Source organism: Lolium perenne, chromosome 1 (genome assembly GCF_019359855.2).
Source record: "Lolium perenne isolate Kyuss_39 chromosome 1, Kyuss_2.0, whole genome shotgun sequence".
Classification (NCBI taxonomy): domain Eukaryota; kingdom Viridiplantae; phylum Streptophyta; class Magnoliopsida; order Poales; family Poaceae; genus Lolium; species Lolium perenne.
The window spans coordinates 144,191,580-144,210,831 of record NC_067244.2 but is presented as its reverse complement, the minus strand read 5'-3'; the positions used below and the strand labels follow the sequence as shown (position 1 = coordinate 144,210,831).

General features: G+C 46.7%; 3 protein-coding genes across 3 annotated transcripts; 1 reads left to right on the top strand and 2 right to left on the bottom strand.

Annotated features, from left to right (window-relative positions):
• Positions 1-1,398: 1,398 nt before the first annotated feature.
• LOC127334144 (hexosyltransferase GAUT11-like) lies at positions 1,399-3,344 on the top strand. The gene has a single exon (XM_051360570.2). It carries the CDS (start codon positions 1,503-1,505, stop codon positions 2,850-2,852), a length of 1,350 nt encoding a protein of 449 aa, XP_051216530.2. The 5' UTR covers positions 1,399-1,502; the 3' UTR covers positions 2,853-3,344.
• A 389-nt stretch (positions 3,345-3,733) lies between these two features.
• LOC139830561 (uncharacterized) lies at positions 3,734-4,602 on the bottom strand. Its single transcript, XM_071818913.1, has one exon. It carries the CDS (start codon positions 4,514-4,516, stop codon positions 3,956-3,958), a length of 561 nt encoding a protein of 186 aa, XP_071675014.1. The 5' UTR covers positions 4,517-4,602; the 3' UTR covers positions 3,734-3,955.
• Positions 4,603-8,765: 4,163 nt separating this feature from the next.
• Positions 8,766-10,362, bottom strand: LOC127306734 (RHOMBOID-like protein 2). Its single transcript, XM_051337431.2, has 5 exons — positions 10,021-10,362; positions 9,748-9,911; positions 9,492-9,655; positions 9,108-9,361; positions 8,766-9,022 (listed from the first exon to the last, which is right to left on the bottom strand). Exons 1-5 carry the CDS (start codon positions 10,305-10,307, stop codon positions 8,911-8,913), a joined length of 981 nt encoding a protein of 326 aa, XP_051193391.1. The 5' UTR covers positions 10,308-10,362; the 3' UTR covers positions 8,766-8,910.
• Positions 10,363-19,252: the final 8,890 nt, after the last annotated feature.

Below are 19,252 nucleotides of genomic sequence, written 5' to 3'. Positions count from 1 at the left end.
TATTCATACATATGATAGTACTAATACAATTGTTAGATTAATTTATTTTGAGATCCAGAATGGACTGTGATGAACTTTTTTTTTCCATTGCACTGCTCATGAGAGGAATGCCTGAGATCAAGCGAGATCATCAGTAGAACATGATACCATATGATATGAGATTGCTAGAGGTTCTTATTTGAAGTATAGTTCATCATATGATAGAGATCTTAGGATGTAAACTCGTTAGACAGAATCAATTTAGGGCATTATGAAACGAATGCAGTTTTTTAGGAGTATTATCATTGCACCTTCTTCGGTAGCATGTGAATAAAATGAAAAATATATCCATATGCTATTACATGTTTGGAGTTAGGTGCTCTCAAATAGTTTTGCTGCCTTTATGATTGTTTTAGGCTGCTGTGCTGCGAGTCTAGTACTCTAGTTACACACCTAATATTATGACAAGATTATTTTGTTAGGGCTCTAAAATGTTTCTACAGGTATTTAGGCTCGCAATTAAATCGGAATATGCTGCAGAATCTAGTTACCTGCCTAATAGTTTGATAAGATTATTTTGTTCTGACTCTAAAATGTTGCTTTAGTACTCCCTCCACCCCATAGGTATTAAGGGTTGCAATGAACAAGAAACGATAAAATAAGCTAAGCTTCTGGTAGCTAGAAGCTTTGATTCTTTTAATTTCACTCAATCGTTTATAATTGTTCTGAACTAATCTAATTTTTTCTAAAGTTCTTAATTTTAGAGGCATTATTTATTGTCTCATTAAAAAATTCTGTTTGGTATGGTGCTAAGAATTGGCATGGTTGCATTTGGCATGTGTTTTACTAAGATTCCCTTGCATAGCAAAATATTACAAGATTCCATGACCAAATATTGGCATGTCTTAATAGGGGAAATTGGCACCAGCCAAAAACACAGATTATTGTTGGGTGCCTAAGCATAAAACAGGTGGTAAATACTCCCTCATCTAAAACCACGACAAGAATTATGGGACGGAGAGAGTACTAAATTGCAATTGGCCCTTTTAATCTTTTCTTTGCATAAGTATGTTCTGAACTTTTCTCGTGCAAGTGTCTGATGCCAAACTGTGTTGGCTATCAACTGTTGTTTCTGGCACTAAAGCTGTATTTCAACCCATTCTCATGACAATAGCTGTTTGGTTGTAACATGTACATTTAGCGGCAAAGAAGTTGAGTACAACTCACTGGGCTAATAATTAGAAACTTCTCTGTATGCTCGAATATATTTTTGGTTTCTTGGTGGTGAAGGATATACTTTTGGTTCTATTACTTCGAGTACATAGATATATGTTTTGATTGGTCTTCCTTGCTATAATTTTTTTCAGTTTCTTGTGTTAAACTCGCACGTGCATGTTTCCTCATGTAGCTCTTTCTTGTTCCAGAATAAAGGGCCAGAGACTGAAGAAGTTTCTCATGAGAAAGTGAATTTCACAGAAGAGCTTTTAAGCAGTACATCTTTTGCACGGAAATTAGCAGATCAGATGACTCTAGCAAAGGCCTATGTTATCCTTGCGAAAGAGCATGGCAACCTTCAGCTTGCATGGGAGCTTAGTTCCCAAATAAGGAATCGTCAACGATTGCTGTCTGAAGGGGCTGTTAGTGGGAGAGCCACCACTCAGGAAGAAGCCCATCCTATAATAACCCGGCTAGCACGGTTAATATACAAATCACAGGACTCTCATTATGATATCAGTACAACAATAGTGACACTGAAGAGCCATGCCCTTGCACTAGAGGAGCGTGCAAAGGCAGCAGTTGTTCAGACTGCCGAGTTTGGTCAGATAGCTGCAGAATCTCTCCCCAAGAATCTGCATTGTTTAACGGTGAAGCTGACAGAAGAGTGGCTTCAGAACCCAGAACTGAGGAGTCGTTCAGAGGAGCATAGGAATTCCACACGGTTGGTAGATAATAATCTGTATCACTTCAGTATATTCTCGGATAATGTGCTCGCCACTTCAGTTGTTGTCAATTCTACAGTTTCAAATGCGAACCACCCTCAGCAACTTGTGTTTCATGTAGTCACGGACAGGATAAATTTTGGTGCTATGTCAACCTGGCTCCTGGTAAATGACTTCAAAGGGTGTACTGTTGAAGTCCGCTGCATAGATGAGTTCTCATGGTTGAATGCTGCTTCTTCCCCTCTGGCCAGGCGAGAGATGGAAACCAGGGGTTACTACAACTCTGGTGGCTCGAAAACTCCAGAAAGAGAAATAAAGTTCCACAATCCAAAGTTTGCTTCTCTGCTGAACCATTTGCGGTTCTACATTCCTCAAATACTACCCAACCTGGAGAAGGTGGTTTTTCTTGATGACGATGTTGTGGTGCAGAAGGACTTGACACAGCTTTTTTCCATAGAATTGCATGACAATGTTATTGGAGCAGTGGAGACTTGTTTAGAGTCAATTCATCGGTATCACAAGTATCTTAATTTCTCGCAACCAATCATCAGCTCAAAAATTGATCCACGTACTTGTGGATGGGCCTTTGGAATGAATATATTTGACCTGATAGCTTGGAGGAAAGCAAATGCAACAGCACTTTACCATTATTGGCAGGAGCAAAATGCTGATCAATTGCTCTGGAGGACGGGGACACTTCCTGCAGGCCTTTTGACATTTTATGGCCTGATGGAGCCCCTAGACTGGAGGTGGCACGTATTGGGGCTAGGGTATGATGTAGACATAGATGATCGGTTGATCGAGAGCGCTGTCGTGCATTATAATGGGAACATGAAGCCTTGGCTGAAGTTAGCCATTCGCCGGTACAGGTCAATATGGGAGCGGTATGTCAATTCTTCGCACCCATATGTCAGAGAGTGTATGTTTCATTAGGAATCTGCAATCTCTGTTTACCATCAATGGCCTTGCACGGCACTGAAGCTAGAAGCTTCAGTTTGTCTATTGGGTTGCTTTTGAGCACCCTAGTTAAGAAATCTTCCGGAGAGGTAGATTATATATACTCAAGAGACAGCATCAGAGAAGCCAACTGTTAAGTTTTTTTTTTTGGGTGGGAGGAAGATTCATTTTGAGATGAAAATAATTCGGTTGCAGATTCTTACATACAATTCGGACTGGCAATTTTAGCAGTCTAACCAGACTATCTGGATACATATTGTAAAAGATACACAGTTGTTGGAACAATGGGTCATTTTTTGAGATGTTAGGAGATGCCGATTGCCAATTCAGCTGTGCAGAGTTTACTGGTGTTACATTCTTTTCACGATATTGTATTCTATACTGTTGAAGAATGTCCTCCTTTTCTCTTTGTATAAACAGTTATGTATTCTTCACAGTATAAAAAACTCAAGATTAATCGGAGGTATAGGAAATCAGTGCCATTTTGATGTTCTGAAATTGAGTTTCTGATGTTCCATATCACTGAAACAAGTAGATTTTGCATCCCTTTGTCTCTGATTGATTGGTTGGCTGTAAAATTTCGAATCTCGGATACTTCAACTTGTTTTCTGAATGTGTGTTCCTCTCCAAAACGAGGGAAGTTTCTGTGCACCAATTCTGGAAGGTTTCCTATGCCCGTGTATCATTTCTGAATGTGTATCCTTTCCTTATTGCCAGCAGCCTGAATGTTCAATATGCCAGGGATTATATTAGGCCTTTAATTTTACAGTTCGAATCAGGCTCTCTCTGTCGTTTGCTAATGGACATTTTGATAAATTCAGCACCCAGTATTCGTTCAAAATGAAAAGATTGCCTCGGCAAAACAGGATGTAGTAGTATTCATTCTATACTACAATAGCACCTGAGTTATAAGGGAAAATTTGCAGGTGAAATACTGGACAACTCTAAGCCTATGTAAACTGCTAAATCCAGTGCTTAACTGAAACTGAATGCTACTGGATTTAGCCTGATAAACTGCTAGGAAATCGAAGGTTTCGGCTGAAAACTTGGATTAACTTCGGCTGACGAACTCGCAATACTCAGTGCGCCTTCGTGAAGAAGAACGGGATCGGCAGCTGGGATGGGTCCGGCGACAGGGAGAAGGTTGGCCCTGCGTACTGCGGCGTCTCCAAGTCCAAGACATCGTCTTCTTCATCCGTCGGCGGCTTCGCCTTCTTCTCGAACCGGCCGGCCGAGGGCGCACGGCTCGCCGCTCTTTTGCTCCCGTTCCAGCCGTCCCTCCACGTCGGGCGGCTCGCGCGCTCGACGCCCGAGGTCGACGTGCCGGCGCGGCCGAGCAGCTTGCCCTCCACCCAGCTTGAGCTCAGGGAGGCTCGGACGGGCATTTCGCTAGGGTTTCGATCAGCTGATTCGCCGCCGCCGCCGCCGCCGCCGACTTTGCCTTTGGTCAAGCTCTCTTGGCTTCGATCCGACGAGACGCCGCCGCCGGCGAGCTTATCCTTGATCCAGCTCTCACTCAAGGTTGCGCGGCCGGCACGCTTCTTGGATACGTATGACGCCGGTGGTGGCGCCAGGCCGATGCAGCTCCTCGGGGTAGGGAGCAGCGGCGGAAGACCGCCGGCGACCACGGGCCCAGCCATTGCTAGAAAACCAGGCAAAAATCAAGAAATTAGATCGAATCTAAACCCTAACCCTAATAGCCCTAAACAAATGAAGTGAGGAGATTGCTAATGCTCTAAACTGTGATGTGGCCTCTTTCCCACAGGTATACCTGGGCCTTCCACTCTCTGACTCTAAGCTCCCAAAAGAGGTTTTTCTACCATATATCTCGGCTGTTGAAAGCAGAATTGGCTTTTCACTTCATTTCATTACACGTGGTGGGAGGCTCACTCTGACAAAATCTGTTCTGTCAGCCCTGCCAGCCTACCTCATGTCTTGTTTCAAATTACCGCAGTGGGTAATTGATGAGCTCGAAAGATTGTTGAGAGCTTTCTTCTGGAAAGGGAAAAATTCTGTAAATGGTAGCGACTGTCTTGTTGCCTGGGACTATGTTTGCAGAAGCTATGAAGAAGGTGGGCTTGGTATCAAGAATTTGCGAATTCAAAATGATTGTTTGCTGACAAAATTTGTCCACCGTTTTTTAACTCAGCCCAACTCGCCTTGGGCCAGATGGGTGGTGGCTACACACTTGCAAGGTAAAGATTTTGGAGACAGGCCAACCACCCAAACCAGAGTGTGGAAACAGATGTGGGGGTTGATTGACACCTACAGAAATGCTACATGTGTTCAGCTGGGTGATGGGATTACTACCCCTTTATGGAAAGATAAATGGACGTCTGATGGTCCTCTTTGCTTCCAATTTCCAGCTCTGTTTTCACACACCTCTAGGCCAAATATTTCAGTTGCGGATTGCTGGAGGGACGGAGTTTGGACTATCCCTTTTAACCACATCACCTCAGACCGGGCCGATCAAGAAAAGGAAGCGCTGTTTCGGTTCTTGGGCACATGTAATTTGCAAAACCTACAAGGTGATAAGAGGGGATGGCGTTTAGACAAGATAGATTGTTTTTCGGTTAGCAACCTCTACAACATCATGAACTGGGGCGGTATCAAGCAGGAAAGTGCTGAATCTATTTGGAGATGTGCAGCACCTAAAAAAGGTAAAATTTTTGCCTGGCTTCTGATCAAAGGAAGGATCAAAGTGAGAGCTGTTTTACTCCGTCAGAATATTGTGGATGACGAGAGATGTCCCTTTGGCTGCAAGGAAAGGGAGACTAATGAACATTTTGCTCTGAATTGTGGTAGAACAATTCAAATCCTTGCGCTCTTAGGGATTAATTTAACCAGCTGCGAGAAGCTTACAAATATCTTCGACACCGCAAGAGAGAGGTGCCCGCCTCAGAAAAAGAAAGCCTGGACTTTAGTCATTACAGCTGCTTTGTGGAGTACTTGGTTGGCAAGAAACAGGAAAGTTTTTGATGATGTTGATATTCCAGTTCACATAGTGGCCAAGCAATGCATAGACACCTGCAAGCTTTGGACTCTTAGAGCCAAACATGAGGAGAAGGCTTCTATCCAACATTGGCTAGCAGATTGGACTGTTTAATTTCCCTACTCTGTGTGTTTTTGCTTTCCCTCTAGATGTTCTCTCTCCCTGTAATCTCTTGCATGTATAACTTTGAGCTGCCTTAGCTCCCCCTTTTTTTAATAAAAGTTTTTAAGGTAGGGGGGTACCCCTTCCGAAGTTCTCAAAAAAAAAATAGCCCTAAACAAGAACGAGATCGAAATTGAGAGATCTAGAACGCGGACTGGAACTGGAAATCGAGAGAGAGATCGAAAAAGCTTATCTCAGGAAATTAAATCGAATCTAAACCCTAACCCTAAACAAGAATTGAGATCGAAATCGCGAGATCTAGAACGAGAAATGAAACGGGAATTCGAAAGAGAGATCGAAAATGCTTATCGCGATCGTGGCTCAGGGAACGAATGAACCGCGCGCGAGACGAGAGCCGAAAGGAGGTTTCTTTTCCTTTGCGGGAGGAAAAGGAGGGAGACGGGTTGCGGTACAGGTATCGTATTTATGGTACTAGCGAACCGATTACTGGTATTTCAACACTTGTACAGCTATTTGACAGATCGGATACAGGCCGCGTACAAGGTTCGATGGGCCGAGCTACCCCGGATGGGAACTAAAAATGATTCGAGCAGGCCTGCCGGTCTACCAATGCTCACGCGATTTTGTCAGTGGGCCGGCCCAACAGGTTCTGGACGCTGCTTTTTTTTTTCCCTCTTTTCCACTTAGAAGAACGAGAATGAATCTAGAAATGGAAACAGTGATCGAAAAGCTTGTCTGGATCCATAGCGGCGGAAAAATCTGCATTCGCCGCGGCATACGGATTAGATACGGGCATACAGTATACAATTCGGACCGGCAATTTTAGCGGTCTAACCAGACTATCCGGATAGATATTGTAAAAGATAGATAGTTGTTGGAACAACGGGTCATTTTTTGAGATGTTAGGGCATCTCCAACGGGATTTCGGATGTCTAAATTATCCGCGAGCGTTCGTTTGGGTCGCCTCGTGAACGTAAAAATGATCATGCGTCCGTTTGCGTTGGGGTGTATCCAGCGGGCCGACACATTTTAGCCGCGGGTCAATTGTTTTCTGTAATGTCGAAAACTACATCAACAAGCAAATTGCATGAACATATGGCCATCGTTTGGCTCAAATTGAGGTAAGAAATAAGTCCATCACATTGTGCACATGATATGGCACAAAATGTAGTCCAAAGGAGACACAAACATGGCAAGAACAGCAGATATAGTCCAAAAAAAAGGCCATGGTGCTTGATAATGGCGACGCGGATCCGGCGTCTCGCGTGCGGATTTCGGCGCGCTTCTTCAGGAACCAAGCACTGGTTTTTTCATCCATGCCATCCAAGTCGGCCAGCATGATCCTTGTGTCCTATGCCCAGATCTTGGCCTCAGCGTCCATCCTTCTATCCTCGGCGTCACGCATTTTAGCCTCGGCGTGTGCCTTTTTGGCCTCGACGTCCAATCTTTGGACCTCAATGGCCTCTTTGGAGAGGTTGAGGTAGATGGCATTAGAGACCTCCTTTTTCAGGCGCCTCTTATCGTCCCTTTTGGCTAGGGCGGCTTGAGACTCAGCCACGATCTTCTCCAAGGTCTTCCAAGGTCTACCTCAACGCAAGTGCCTCCCGGGCAAGATCGGCCTTGGTAGCCTTATGGCCCCGGGGACGAGGCGGAAGGGCTTTCTGCCCAGGTTCGCCGTCTTCGTCGACCACGACCAACGTGGTTGTCCCATTTTTAACAGCTTCATTGTAGGCCGCATAGCTAATCCTCTACTTCGGCGCGTATTTCATTTTTCCCCAGCAATGGACCATATAGAAGCCCTTCCTATGTGTTGCCCTGAACTTCTCCAAAGCCCTGAGTACCTGCAATTGCTAAAAGTTAGGTTCATAGTTTGCTAATGCTAAGTGCATAGATGTAATGATGATGTCCGTTTCTTTACCACTGCCAGCATGCCCGTAGATGTAGGTCCATCTCTTTTGGATTGACTCTTCCGTGCGTTCGCTGCGCATATGTAATAGATAGCAAGTTTGAATAAATTCAACTGTTTTTGAAACGCGGTACGAAGAAAACGCGTCCCACAAACACTAAATCCGGTGCTGTTTGGGGGGACCGCTTTAGGGGACAGATGCTCTAAAGAATGTTCTCCCTTTCTCTTTGTATAATAAAGAGCTATGTATTCTTCACAGTATGAAATACTCGAGATTAATAAGAGGTATAGGAAATCAATGTCATTTTGATGTACTGAAATTGAGTTTCTGATGTTTCATATCACTGAAAGAAGTAGATTTTGCATCCCTCTGTCTCTGATTGGTTGGCTGTAAAATGTCGAATCTCGAATACTTCAACTTGTTTTCTGATTGTGTGTTCCTCTCCAAAACGAGTTTCTGTGCACCAGTTCTGGAAGGTTTCGTACGCCTGTGTATCATTTCTGAATGTGTGTATCCCTTCCTTATTGCCAGCAGCTTGAATGTTCAATATGCTAGATCTGACTGGATTGCGGCTGACGCTTAGGTTTAGTTACTTAGCTTTGGTCGTTAGCCCTTTGTTTTCCTTCTGGTACAGGAAAAAAAATCATTTTCCTAGTACATGAAGCTGCTTCTTTTGATACGCACCGACCATCTTCTCTCTTGGCTTAATGGAATCTTGCACATGTACGTACTGATCAAAGCTGTACCACGATAATCACTGCCTAAAAATTGGATCTATTTGACACACATTTTTAAACTGAGGAGCAGCAGTGCTGTCATGCACATGCAGGTGGAAGGTTCAAGATATTCCATTTCAAACAACCGAAATCGACAGAACGAATCAATCATCGAGTAAATCCTGGGGTGTAGAGTAATATTACGTTATATACAGCATCTCTGCATCAAATTGCTACCAGTATATGATAGTATGATGATACTAAAAGAAGAGGCAGGTAGGTATTTGAGGTGTTTTTCATTTCCCACAGCTCCATTTGGCGGTCGGCACGCAGCTGAGGTAGTGGCACCACTGGCAGTGTTCGTTGCCGTTCACACCTCTGAAGAGCATCGCCATCCCGACCGTCAGCCTGCGCAGGAACAACAAATAGCTATCAGTTAAAACAGTAACCAGAATCCAAAACCTCAACTCGTCAAGGAAGTTGGTATGCTTACCCGAGGACGGCTAGCACGGAAGCCACGGCGAGCAGAGCCCACTGGTATGGCAGGTACTTCCGGCCGGCGTCCTTGACGGAGGACGGCAGCACGTAACGCTGCGACCAGGCGTAGTGCGGGCGCATGAGGAGCACGAAGCCGAGGAGGAAGCCCGTGAGGAAGCCGCCGATGTGGGCGAAGTTGTCGACGTGCGGGAGCATGCCGATCGCCAGGTTGATCGCGATCACCAGCAGGAGCGTCACCAGCGCCGCCGCCTGTTGATTTGATCCCCGTCCAGCAACATTGTCAGTGTCAGGAAATTCAGAATAATTAAGATGCCCTGTGATTTCAGAACGGAATTAATCGGTACTGCTGTAGATTATTTTGGGGTTGGGACTTTCGCACCTTGTTGGTGTAGATGGTCCAGTTGGTGAAGAGCTCCGAGAGCATGGCGCCGAGGAGGCCGAAGAGGGCGCCGGATGCGCCGACGGAGATGTTGTCCCTGACGAAGAGGGACGAGAGCACGCTGCCGCCGACGCCGGAGGCGAGGTAGATGACGCCGACTCTCGCTGCAACGGGAGCGTTAGTCAGTCAGTCGGCAGTTCAGAAGGTAAGTAGTGGGCGTGGCCCGGAGACGAACACCTTCGCTGCGCGTACGTACCGAATCCGAACTGCTGCTCGAGCCTGAGTCCGACGAGCACGAGGCTGAGCATGTTGGCGAGCAGGTGCACGACGCCGGCGTGCAGCCAGATGCAGGTGAAGAGCCTCCACCCCTGGCCCCCGTGCACCACCTTGTCCCACACCAGCGCGCCCAGCTTCTCCAATCTGTAGGCGAGAAGAATTTGTGTGTGCGTGCTCGGACAGTAAGAACTAAGAAACGGCGACGTCAATCGGAAAGGGGGGAGAAAAACTAGATCGATCGAGGTTAACTTACGTGGCGGAGGATGGCCCGAGGAGCGGGTTCTGGCGGAGCGGCTGGAAGGCGAAGCGGCCGAGGAAGCCGGCGCCGACGCACCTCCTGCCGGCGGCGTGCGCGGGGCAGTTGTTGGCGTACATGGCGACGGCGAACATGGCGACGTTGGCCGCCACGAAGACCGGCACGACCCACGGCACCCACTCCCTCTCCGTCTCGCGCGCCGCCGGGTGCTGCGCCTGCGGCGGCGGCGGCGGCGGGTAGCCCTCCCACTTGCCCATCCCGGCCTTCCGGTCCGCGTCGGCCATGGCGCGTCCGATCCGATGAGCTAGCTGCTGTCGCGTGGTGGCTCTGAGGTGTTGTTGCCTTTTGGGAGCAACGGCTTTAATTTGTTGGAGGACTAGGATGGTAACGGCAACAGGTAGTGGGAGACGAGGTGTCTGGGCAATAAATGGCGCCGCGGCAGGTGGTGCGTTGCTTCCGGCGCGTGTGTTGAGGACGGTGTACGCGGTTTAGACAGAGTGGGGTGTGCATGTGATGGCCTGAACTTTTTTTTTTTTTTTTTTTTTTTATACCCCTCGATCTGTGTTACAGCTGTAGCATCTGAACTTATGCACTAACTCAACACCACACTCACACCACACACACGCACACCACTAGTGCACAAGCTAGACTCTAGAACTATACACAGAGCACACATAATTTGGGTGTCCCTAAGAGCTAGTAGTTGTGGCACATATGTGTGGAGGGGATTTTATTTGGGACCTAGAGCCCCGGTGAGACATCCCAAGAAATTCGGCCACAACGGGACTCGAACCTGGGATGGGTTGGATGGCCACTGCCAACACCAACCATCGAGCTATTGCTCGTTCTCATGATGGCCTGAACTGAAGGAGGGGAAGAAGGAACGTGCAGCGGAAGCTGGCGGTGTGCCGAGTTCGGTGGTCGGCGCGAGCTCGACGCGGCGGTGCGGTTTGGCTCCCGTACCGCCGCTCAGTTTACCGTCGCTGAAATGTCACGTGATCACCCTCTTGGCTCTCACCACAGAAATTTGGGTACTGTAGATGGTAGATTAATCAGGCATCGGCACGTCTACAATTTCCACCATAGCACTGTTTTTCTTAATGTGGTCAAACCGGTAATTGTAGCGATAGAGAAGTTTTGTGAAGGATCCGTGGATCCTACATCCTCTCAGGCCAGACGCGTGCTCTCTCTCTCTCTCGATTGCTCTAGATATGGATGAGAGGAGTTACACCTCCTCCACAATTCGAACACGATTTGAATGGTTGCCTCCATCTCTCTCTGTTCTTTCTCCCTCATCTCCCCACTTCCTGCTCCATTGCCACCACCCACATCACATATAGGGCCCGCCGCCCACATTTTTCTCTCTGCCTACCGTGCGAGTTTTTTCCTCGTGAAGATTTGCACGATCGAGCGTTGACGTAGATGATGCCTTCGAGCTATCCATGCATACCGACACAGAGTCTCCCCGTTGTTGTACGATCGCGCACCAACGTGATCGGGAACCAACTTGATGAGACCGCCTCTAGGATCTCCCGCTAAATTGGATTCAAAAGGAGGTAGAGATTTCGACAAAGAGTGGTAGTGCCTAGGGAGCTTCGGACGCCCTACCGAGATCATAGAGCACATCCTTGTCTGTCCGTTGAGGACCATGGAGATGGCAACCACCTTCAAAGGGATAGCCAAGAAGCTCAGCAAACCCGCGGAAAGAAATCTCACAGGGAGTAGAGCCAGACATCCACTGCATGGTATGATCATCATCCTTCTTGATGGCCAGAGTTGCATAGAATTGTTGAATCATGGGAATGTTGAAGTCGCACTGGACCTTCATGAGCTTGTGCAGCCCCATCCGCCAGGTAACCCACATAGCATCCTCAAAGTGATCATTTTGTGAGAACTGCTCTACATCAATGGCTTGCATTGGCCTCACTTTTGTCTCGGGACCATAGACATCCTTGAAGATGTAGAGCTGATCCATGCACCAAAAGCGAGGATCCTAAATGTCCAACTCCCTCTCGACATCATCATACCAGTTCTTCCGTCTGATGGCAGAATAAGCAACTTAGTCCATATCCTTGTAATTTGCCCTTGTCTCTTTGCCTTTGCGCCTCATAGTGTCAGACTTCCTGGGAACGGACTGACCAAACTCATCACTGGACAGAGAACCATGAGGGCGACGCCTCCGAGAACCACCACCTGTGAATAGACATAAAGTGATAGCATGTAGGAGGTGAGCACATAAGTCATGTATTGATACAATAGTGTACTATATATGCATACTAGGAGTCGATAAAAGTTTAGACAAGGTAAATTGAGAAAGATTGCATCAAGAACAATTCTCCAGGCCGGATAATCCGGTGTCCCCAAGGGGTGGATAATCCGGCCCGTCCGGATAATCTGGCCTTCGCGAGGGGCGGATAATCCGGCCCTGCGAATCTGCAGACAAACTTCATCAAAACCTAGTCGAGCACCAGATCGGCCTCATAGCATGTAAATGTAGTATACTACACACGATTTGGGACAACTAGACAACATTTGAACCAACAAAATAGCACATATAAATCACAACACCTAGGGTTAGAAATTATGAGTCATGCCCTCATCCATTGGAGGAACCGCTTGGTGGAGATGAAAGCTAGGAAGGAGGAGAACCAGATCCGTCCAAGAACTTCGAGAGGGGGCGGACGGAGAAGCGGCAAGGAGGAGTGGCTCCGGCGGCTGTGAGGAGAAGAGAGAGTCGTGTGGGGGGGGGGGGGAGTGGATGTTTTGCAACCACCTCCCCGCGGCCTCGATCTAAATCTGCGTGACCTGCCCAGGCCGGATAATCCGGCCCAAAGGAGGGGCGGATAATCCGGCCGGGCCGGATATTCCGGTGTCTACTGGGGCCGGATTATCCAGTGTTCTGGAAAAATTCTAGAACTCTGGAAATCTGGCCTACCTTTGTTGGGTATTTGCACGTAGCCATATATGATGCAATATAATATCACGCCATATATAGGATGCAAATTGACCAATAATATGAGACAACCAACAACATCCGACCGAAGACACTCAAACTCCAAGTTTTTACGAACACATGACTTAAGAGCAAGATGGGAATGGCTATAGATGAGTGTACGCTTGGGTTTAGAGGCTCAAACTATAGATGGTACATTATCACTCAAGTTTGCAAGATAAGCAAATAAAGACCAAACTAGAGTAATTTCCCATAAGAACAAAATAGATGTCAAATAAAGTCCATTAAAGATTCAAATAACACCAACTCTTCACAAAGAAGAGAGTGGTGGCCGAGGCCACCATGTATGAGTGTTATGGTATGGCACCGCGAAGATATATCTTGGGTCCAAAACCAATACTCATCACTGAAGCTCACATATCAACACATGATATAAAGAGAATGATTTCTTACTACTGGCATTATGGGGGGAGGGGTAGCTCAATAATTTAAACCGCACTCCCCCTATTTCCATGCCCACATCTAAACCAAATAGAGCATTGACATGAAAGTGTGTTTGCAAGATGGTCAAGCTATACTCCTTGAATCAATGATATTTAGCTCATTCCTCAAATAGCAAAACCTTGCTTCATCAAGAGGATTCGTGAATATATCGGCAAGTTGGTCTTTGGTTGGAACATAGCATAGCTCAATATCACCACGAGCAAGATGATCTCTAATGAAATGATTCCGGATCTCAATATGCTTAGTTCTTGAATGTTGCACCGGATTATAGGAAATCTTGATGGCACTTTCATTGTCACATAAAAGAGGCACTTTATCACAAGTGACGCCGTATTCCCTTAAAGTTTGCCTCATCCATAACGATTGAGTGCATCCACTTGCGGCGGCACCATATTCGGCTTCTGCGGTGGAGAGAGATATACAATGTTTCTTAGAAGACCAACATACCAAGGACCTACCAAGAAACTAGCAAGCCCCGGAAGTTGATTTCCTATCATCCATTTCTCTCGCCCAATCCGCATCGGTGTGTCTATTAAGATAAAACCTTAGCCTTTAGGATACCAAAGACCATATCTTGGGGTATCAACCAAATATCGAAAGATTATTTTGAGAGCTATCATGTGGCTCTCCTTAGGAGAAGCTTGATACCTTGCACACACACCAGCACTCAACACTATGTCCAGTCTAGATGCACAAAGGTAAAGCAAGGATCCAATCATGGAGCGATATACCTTTTGATCCACCTCTTTACCATTGGGATATAGTGCAAGATGACATTTGGTAACCATTGGAGTGGCTACACCCTTCATTTCCATCATCTTGAACGTCTTGAGCATGTCTTGGAGATATTTTGCTTGGTTGATGAAAGTCCCTTCTCTCAATTGTTTGATCTCAAAACCAAGAAAGAACCTCATTTCTCCCATCATAGACATCTCAAACCTATCGGTCATAAGCTTTGAAAAATCATCATTGAAAGCTTTGTTAGTAGAGCCAAAGATAATATCATCAACATATAATTGGCAAACGAAAAGCTCCCCATTGACCCTCTTAGTAAAAAGAGTGGGATCAATTAGCCCAATATCAAACCCACGGTCTATCAACAGTTCTTTAAGGTGTTCGTACCAAGCTCTAGGAGCTTGTTTGAGACCATAAAATGCTTTATCAAGCTTATAGACGTGGTTAGGAAAGTCGGGATCCTCAAACCCCGGGGGTTGCTTAATATAAACCTCTTCATGCAAAGGACCATTAAGAAATGCACTTTTCACATCCATTTGTTGTAACTTGAAATTATGATGTGATGCATATGCAAGAAGGATAAGGATGGACTCAAGGCGAGCCACGGGAGCACAGGTTTCTCCAAAGTCAATTCCTTCTATTTGGGAGTAACCTTGAGCTACCAATCTTGCATTGTTCCTCACAACAATTCCATGCTCATCTTGCTTGTTCTTGAATATCCATTTTGTGCCTATAACATTGCGGCACTCGTTTGGGTTCTCTACTAAAGACCATACTTTATTGCGCTTGAAGTTGTTGATTTCATCATGCATAGCATCCAACCAATCCAGATCTTCAAGAGCATCAGATACTTTCTTTGGTTCGACTAAGGAGATATAAGCATGATGATTGCTTAAGTTAGCCAATTGCCTTCTTGTGGAAACTCTTCCTCTTACATCACTTAGAACCTTCTCATGAGTATGTTCAAGAATTTCCAAGTTCCTATCTCTTCTTGCAAGAAGATGAGCCTCGATCTCCTCCTTGGTTCTTCTAGGTCTTGGAGGTATCACTTGATCAACTTGATCATTTAGGTCCCCGTCTTGACCATCAACTTGAGCTTGATCAATCTCTTGAGTTCGCTCATCATCGTGTGCTTGATCTTGGACATCATTTGGTGAGTGATGAATATCAAATGAGTACTCATCGGAACCATCATGAATCCTTGATTGATCTTGTCCTTGATCTTGCACACTAGAGGAAGGGTCTTGATTTTTTTCTTAGGTTGGTGACATAGGCATCCCCAATGGGCCTGCCGAAGAAGGTACCCGGGGTTTACTGAAGGCCCACGAGTCGAAGAATATGGAGCTCGGAAGCCCAATTAGTTATTGATAAGGAAAGATAGAATTGTATTAGGAAACAGAGAGATTTGTAACTTTACGAGTTGAACTCAAAGAGTCTTCCGGAATCTGTAAACTTGTGTAATACGAAACCCTCGGCTCCGCCTCCTATATACGGGGGAGTCAAGGGATGAAGAGAGGATCGATTTTATTGTCAACACAACCCTAGTTTTCTAGCAGTTGAGTACTTTTCCGGCAGAAACCCTCGAGATCTACTTGCCCTCTACTTCCAACTAAACCCTAGTCTACAATCCGTAGGCATTGACAAGTTAATCCCTTGTCAATTGACGCCGTCTGTGGGAATTAGAGGCGACAAGGAGCTGATCTCGATGGCACGTTCAAGATCGTCGACTTCTTCGGTAGCAAGCAACGCGATGGATAGAGGTAAGCAGATCGAAACTGATCTAGTCGATTTTGTTCCTCACCCGCCCTCCCGTTTGGATGCATATGCATATCTGGAGGAGCCTATGGAGATGACGTTTGGAAGGTTCCACTTCCGCATTGAGAAAGAAGGATCGTATCGTCTCAAGGTTCCAACTTCGTCGGGATTATCGGCGGTCGATTCCGATTTTTTGGACTCATCGTCATTGTTCGAGACAGGCGATGAGGAGCTTTCGCCGCCACGTTTTGTCAGAACTATGACAAGCAAAAAGCTCGCCAAGATCTTCGGCGAGATGTCCTTCGTGTCATCTGCGGACTCCAATATAAGCAGCAACTCGAACATCGTCGACAGCTTCAGCTTCATCGACAAATCCACTATTGTGGGAGAGGTCTTCGCCGATCTATATGACGGTGCCACCAATCCCGACAAAGGTCAAAATTCAAAATACCATCAAATCTATGAAATCGGAGATACAAGCCGACCACAGGAGGAGACATCAGAGAACTTTGATAACGCGGGAAATCCGTACGTCGATCCCGCTGATCTTACGCGAGGTTTGGGAACCAAATATGTCGGACCTGGAACACGAGAGATGGTGCAATTTCCACAGGCAGTGTGGGATAGAGTTGCAAGAGCTATTGATGGCACAGAGCCAATGGCTGTAACTGCGACAGCTGAAGAGTTACAAACATATCAATATAGACTCGCCCGTGCCAGACGGGAGCTCGAAAAAAAGAAAGTTGAGCTGGATAGGAGGCAAACCGTGGCTTCCACGTCAAGCAGGCGAAGAGCGGAGTTGAGCCGACAATCAGGTACTTCGGGAGACAGTCATAGAGCAGTTCGAAATAGGGCAAGATCTCGGTTGCAAAATATACCTGAGGCTGAAAGGGAGAACTTAGTTCAAAACCTCAACATGTCCTTTATGTCGATTGACACGAGGGGGAATATTATTCCCAAAATACCGGAGGCTGGATACATGGCGACACAAGCTTTCATCCTGGCATCCAGGCCACCTCCCGGAGATCCAAGAGAAGCATTGTATAACATGGCCATTGTGAGAGTTGGAGCCATGGGAACAACATTCGCAAGTACGCCTCCCGAAGGATCTGCAAGGAAAAATAGTCCACGACCTACTGCAGCGGTGCAAGATCCCACGAGAACGAGTGGGGCAAGAGACACAGCGACTCAAGCAAGGGTGGACAGAGCGCGACAGGAAAGAAGGGAACGTCAGCACTCACCAAAGGTTGATGAAGAGGATATGTGTGGGCTCTCGTGCTTTACGAGACGAGTTCGCAAAACTCGAGTTCCATCAGGGTTTAAGCTACCCGATAATTACAAAAAAATTGATGGCTTACAAGATCCTGAGGATTGGTTAGTTGATTATCTCGAGACGGTAAAGCTGATGGGTGGAACTAGAGCAACAACCATGCAGAGCATTCAAGTACACTTGAGTGGAGTCGCACGATCGTGGATAAAGAAGCTGCCTCCTGGGTCTATCGACAGATGGGAAAGTTTCGAGGATATATTCGTGAAAAATTTCCGATCTACGTGCAAGAAACCTGCATCATTGGAGCAGTTGAGGGCTTGCAGGCAGAAATACGACGAATCAATGAGGACGTATATCCAGAGGTGGAACATCATCAAAAACTCGGCGGAGAATATATCTGACTAGAGAGCAATAGATGCATTTGTTGCTGGTATTCGAAGGAGAGACTTTGTCGAGGATTTGGGAAGAACCAACCCAAAGACAATAGCAACACTCATGGTGTCGAGCGTACTCCTCGGCAATGCCCTCCGATTGGGGCTTAGGGTTGATGGAATCCTGTAGGCTAACACGAGACATCGGTGAACAGACAAGCGGGGAGAGCGATTTACCCAGGTTCGGGGCCCTCGATGAGGTAAAACCCTTACGTCCTGCCTGTCTGATCTTGATTATGAGAATATTGGGTTACAATGGGGTGCCGAAGGTTTCGGCTATGATCTCGTCGAGAGGCTAAGTGCTGCGGCGACCTAGCTCTAGACTTCTGGTGGCTAAAGTTGCTAAGATAGGATGTGACCCTCGGCAGCCCCTCTCTTGGCCTTTATATAGGAAGCCAGGTCTCAAGAGGTCTGTCCGGGTACAACTAGGTTTACAAGAGTCCTAGCTATTAGCTTTCCTTGTTCGGCTCCTGTTCGTCTTGTTCTTCAAGGAATCCTTTCCAGCACCGTCCTAGTGGCCCGCCTGACCATCGAGTACTTTCATGGGTCTCCAGTTGGGCCGAACGGGATAAGGCAATATCGGTTACCCGAAGGGTAATGCCCACGTCAGAAGTCCCCGAGTGTCTGGCCGAAGATAGTTCGGGTAGAGACTAAAGCATGCTTCCACTTAATGATCTTCTCCTTGATTGTTCTTGTCCATCTTGTAACATCATCATCTTCTTCTATCGGGTGCGCGTTCAGCGCTCCCGATGGGAGTATCCCCCGAGTCTAGGTATGAATGCTTGCAATCCGTGCGTAGACTCAAGTTGTACCACTCGAACGTTTTTACTCTGCCGAAGTTTTTCTGCAAGTCTCCATGGGTCATCCGATACATTCGCATCGGGGCTCGTATTCTTCAATAAGTTTTCAACGCGTAAGGGATAATGAGTAACGTGCCCAACTTTTGCTGGTTAACTGTCGATGGCAAAACAACGTCACCCTACACATAATCAAGTCCCCGGGCATGATCCTGGAGTGCAAAAAAGTTCTATCGGGTGCGTGACCAGCGCTCCCGATGGGAGTAGCCCCCGAGTCTGGGCACGGGCGCTTGCAACCGGGTGCAGACTCGAGCTGAGCATTCCATCCTTTTCTTCAAATGTTTCTTTACAGGAATACGTTCGAGTTCTCATTTTATCGGGTGCGCGTCTAGCGCTCCCGATGGGAGTAGCCCCCGAGTCTGGACATGGGCGCTTGCAGAGGCATCTTCGATATCACGTTTTATCGGGTGCGCATGTAATGCTTCCGATGTTCTTGCGTTTCTTCGGATGCTTCCGGAGGGCTCCATGGCGTCATTGATGACGTTATCACTGCTGCGATCTGACTGACAAGACTTGACCTGGCGGACCCACCCTAGTTCTGCGCGGGCAGTTTTTGGGAAATGACTGGAGCGTGCGTGCTGACCGAGGCGTCTCCTCGATTTCCGCACATCGTGGGAATAATGGGCTGCCGGTTTCGTTCTCTTCTTGGGTGACACGTGTACGACCAATCTGATTTTCTCCCACGATGTTTATGGAGTTATGGCCACGATTTCCCATAAATCCC

Coding starts and splice junctions, on each gene's coding strand:
- LOC127306734 (XM_051337431.2), bottom strand. CDS start 10,307: ATGGCCGACGCGGACCGGAAGGCCGGGATGGGCAAGTGGGAGGGCTAC. Junction 9,656..9,747: donor CGAGCAGCAGTTCGGATTCG/GTACGTACGCGC, acceptor CTCCCGTTGCAG/CGAGAGTCGGCGTCATCTAC. Junction 9,362..9,491: donor GGACCATCTACACCAACAAG/GTGCGAAAGTCC, acceptor TCAAATCAACAG/GCGGCGGCGCTGGTGACGCT.
- LOC139830561 (XM_071818913.1), bottom strand. CDS start 4,516: ATGGCTGGGCCCGTGGTCGCCGGCGGTCTTCCGCCGCTGCTCCCTACC.
- LOC127334144 (XM_051360570.2), top strand. CDS start 1,503: ATGACTCTAGCAAAGGCCTATGTTATCCTTGCGAAAGAGCATGGCAAC.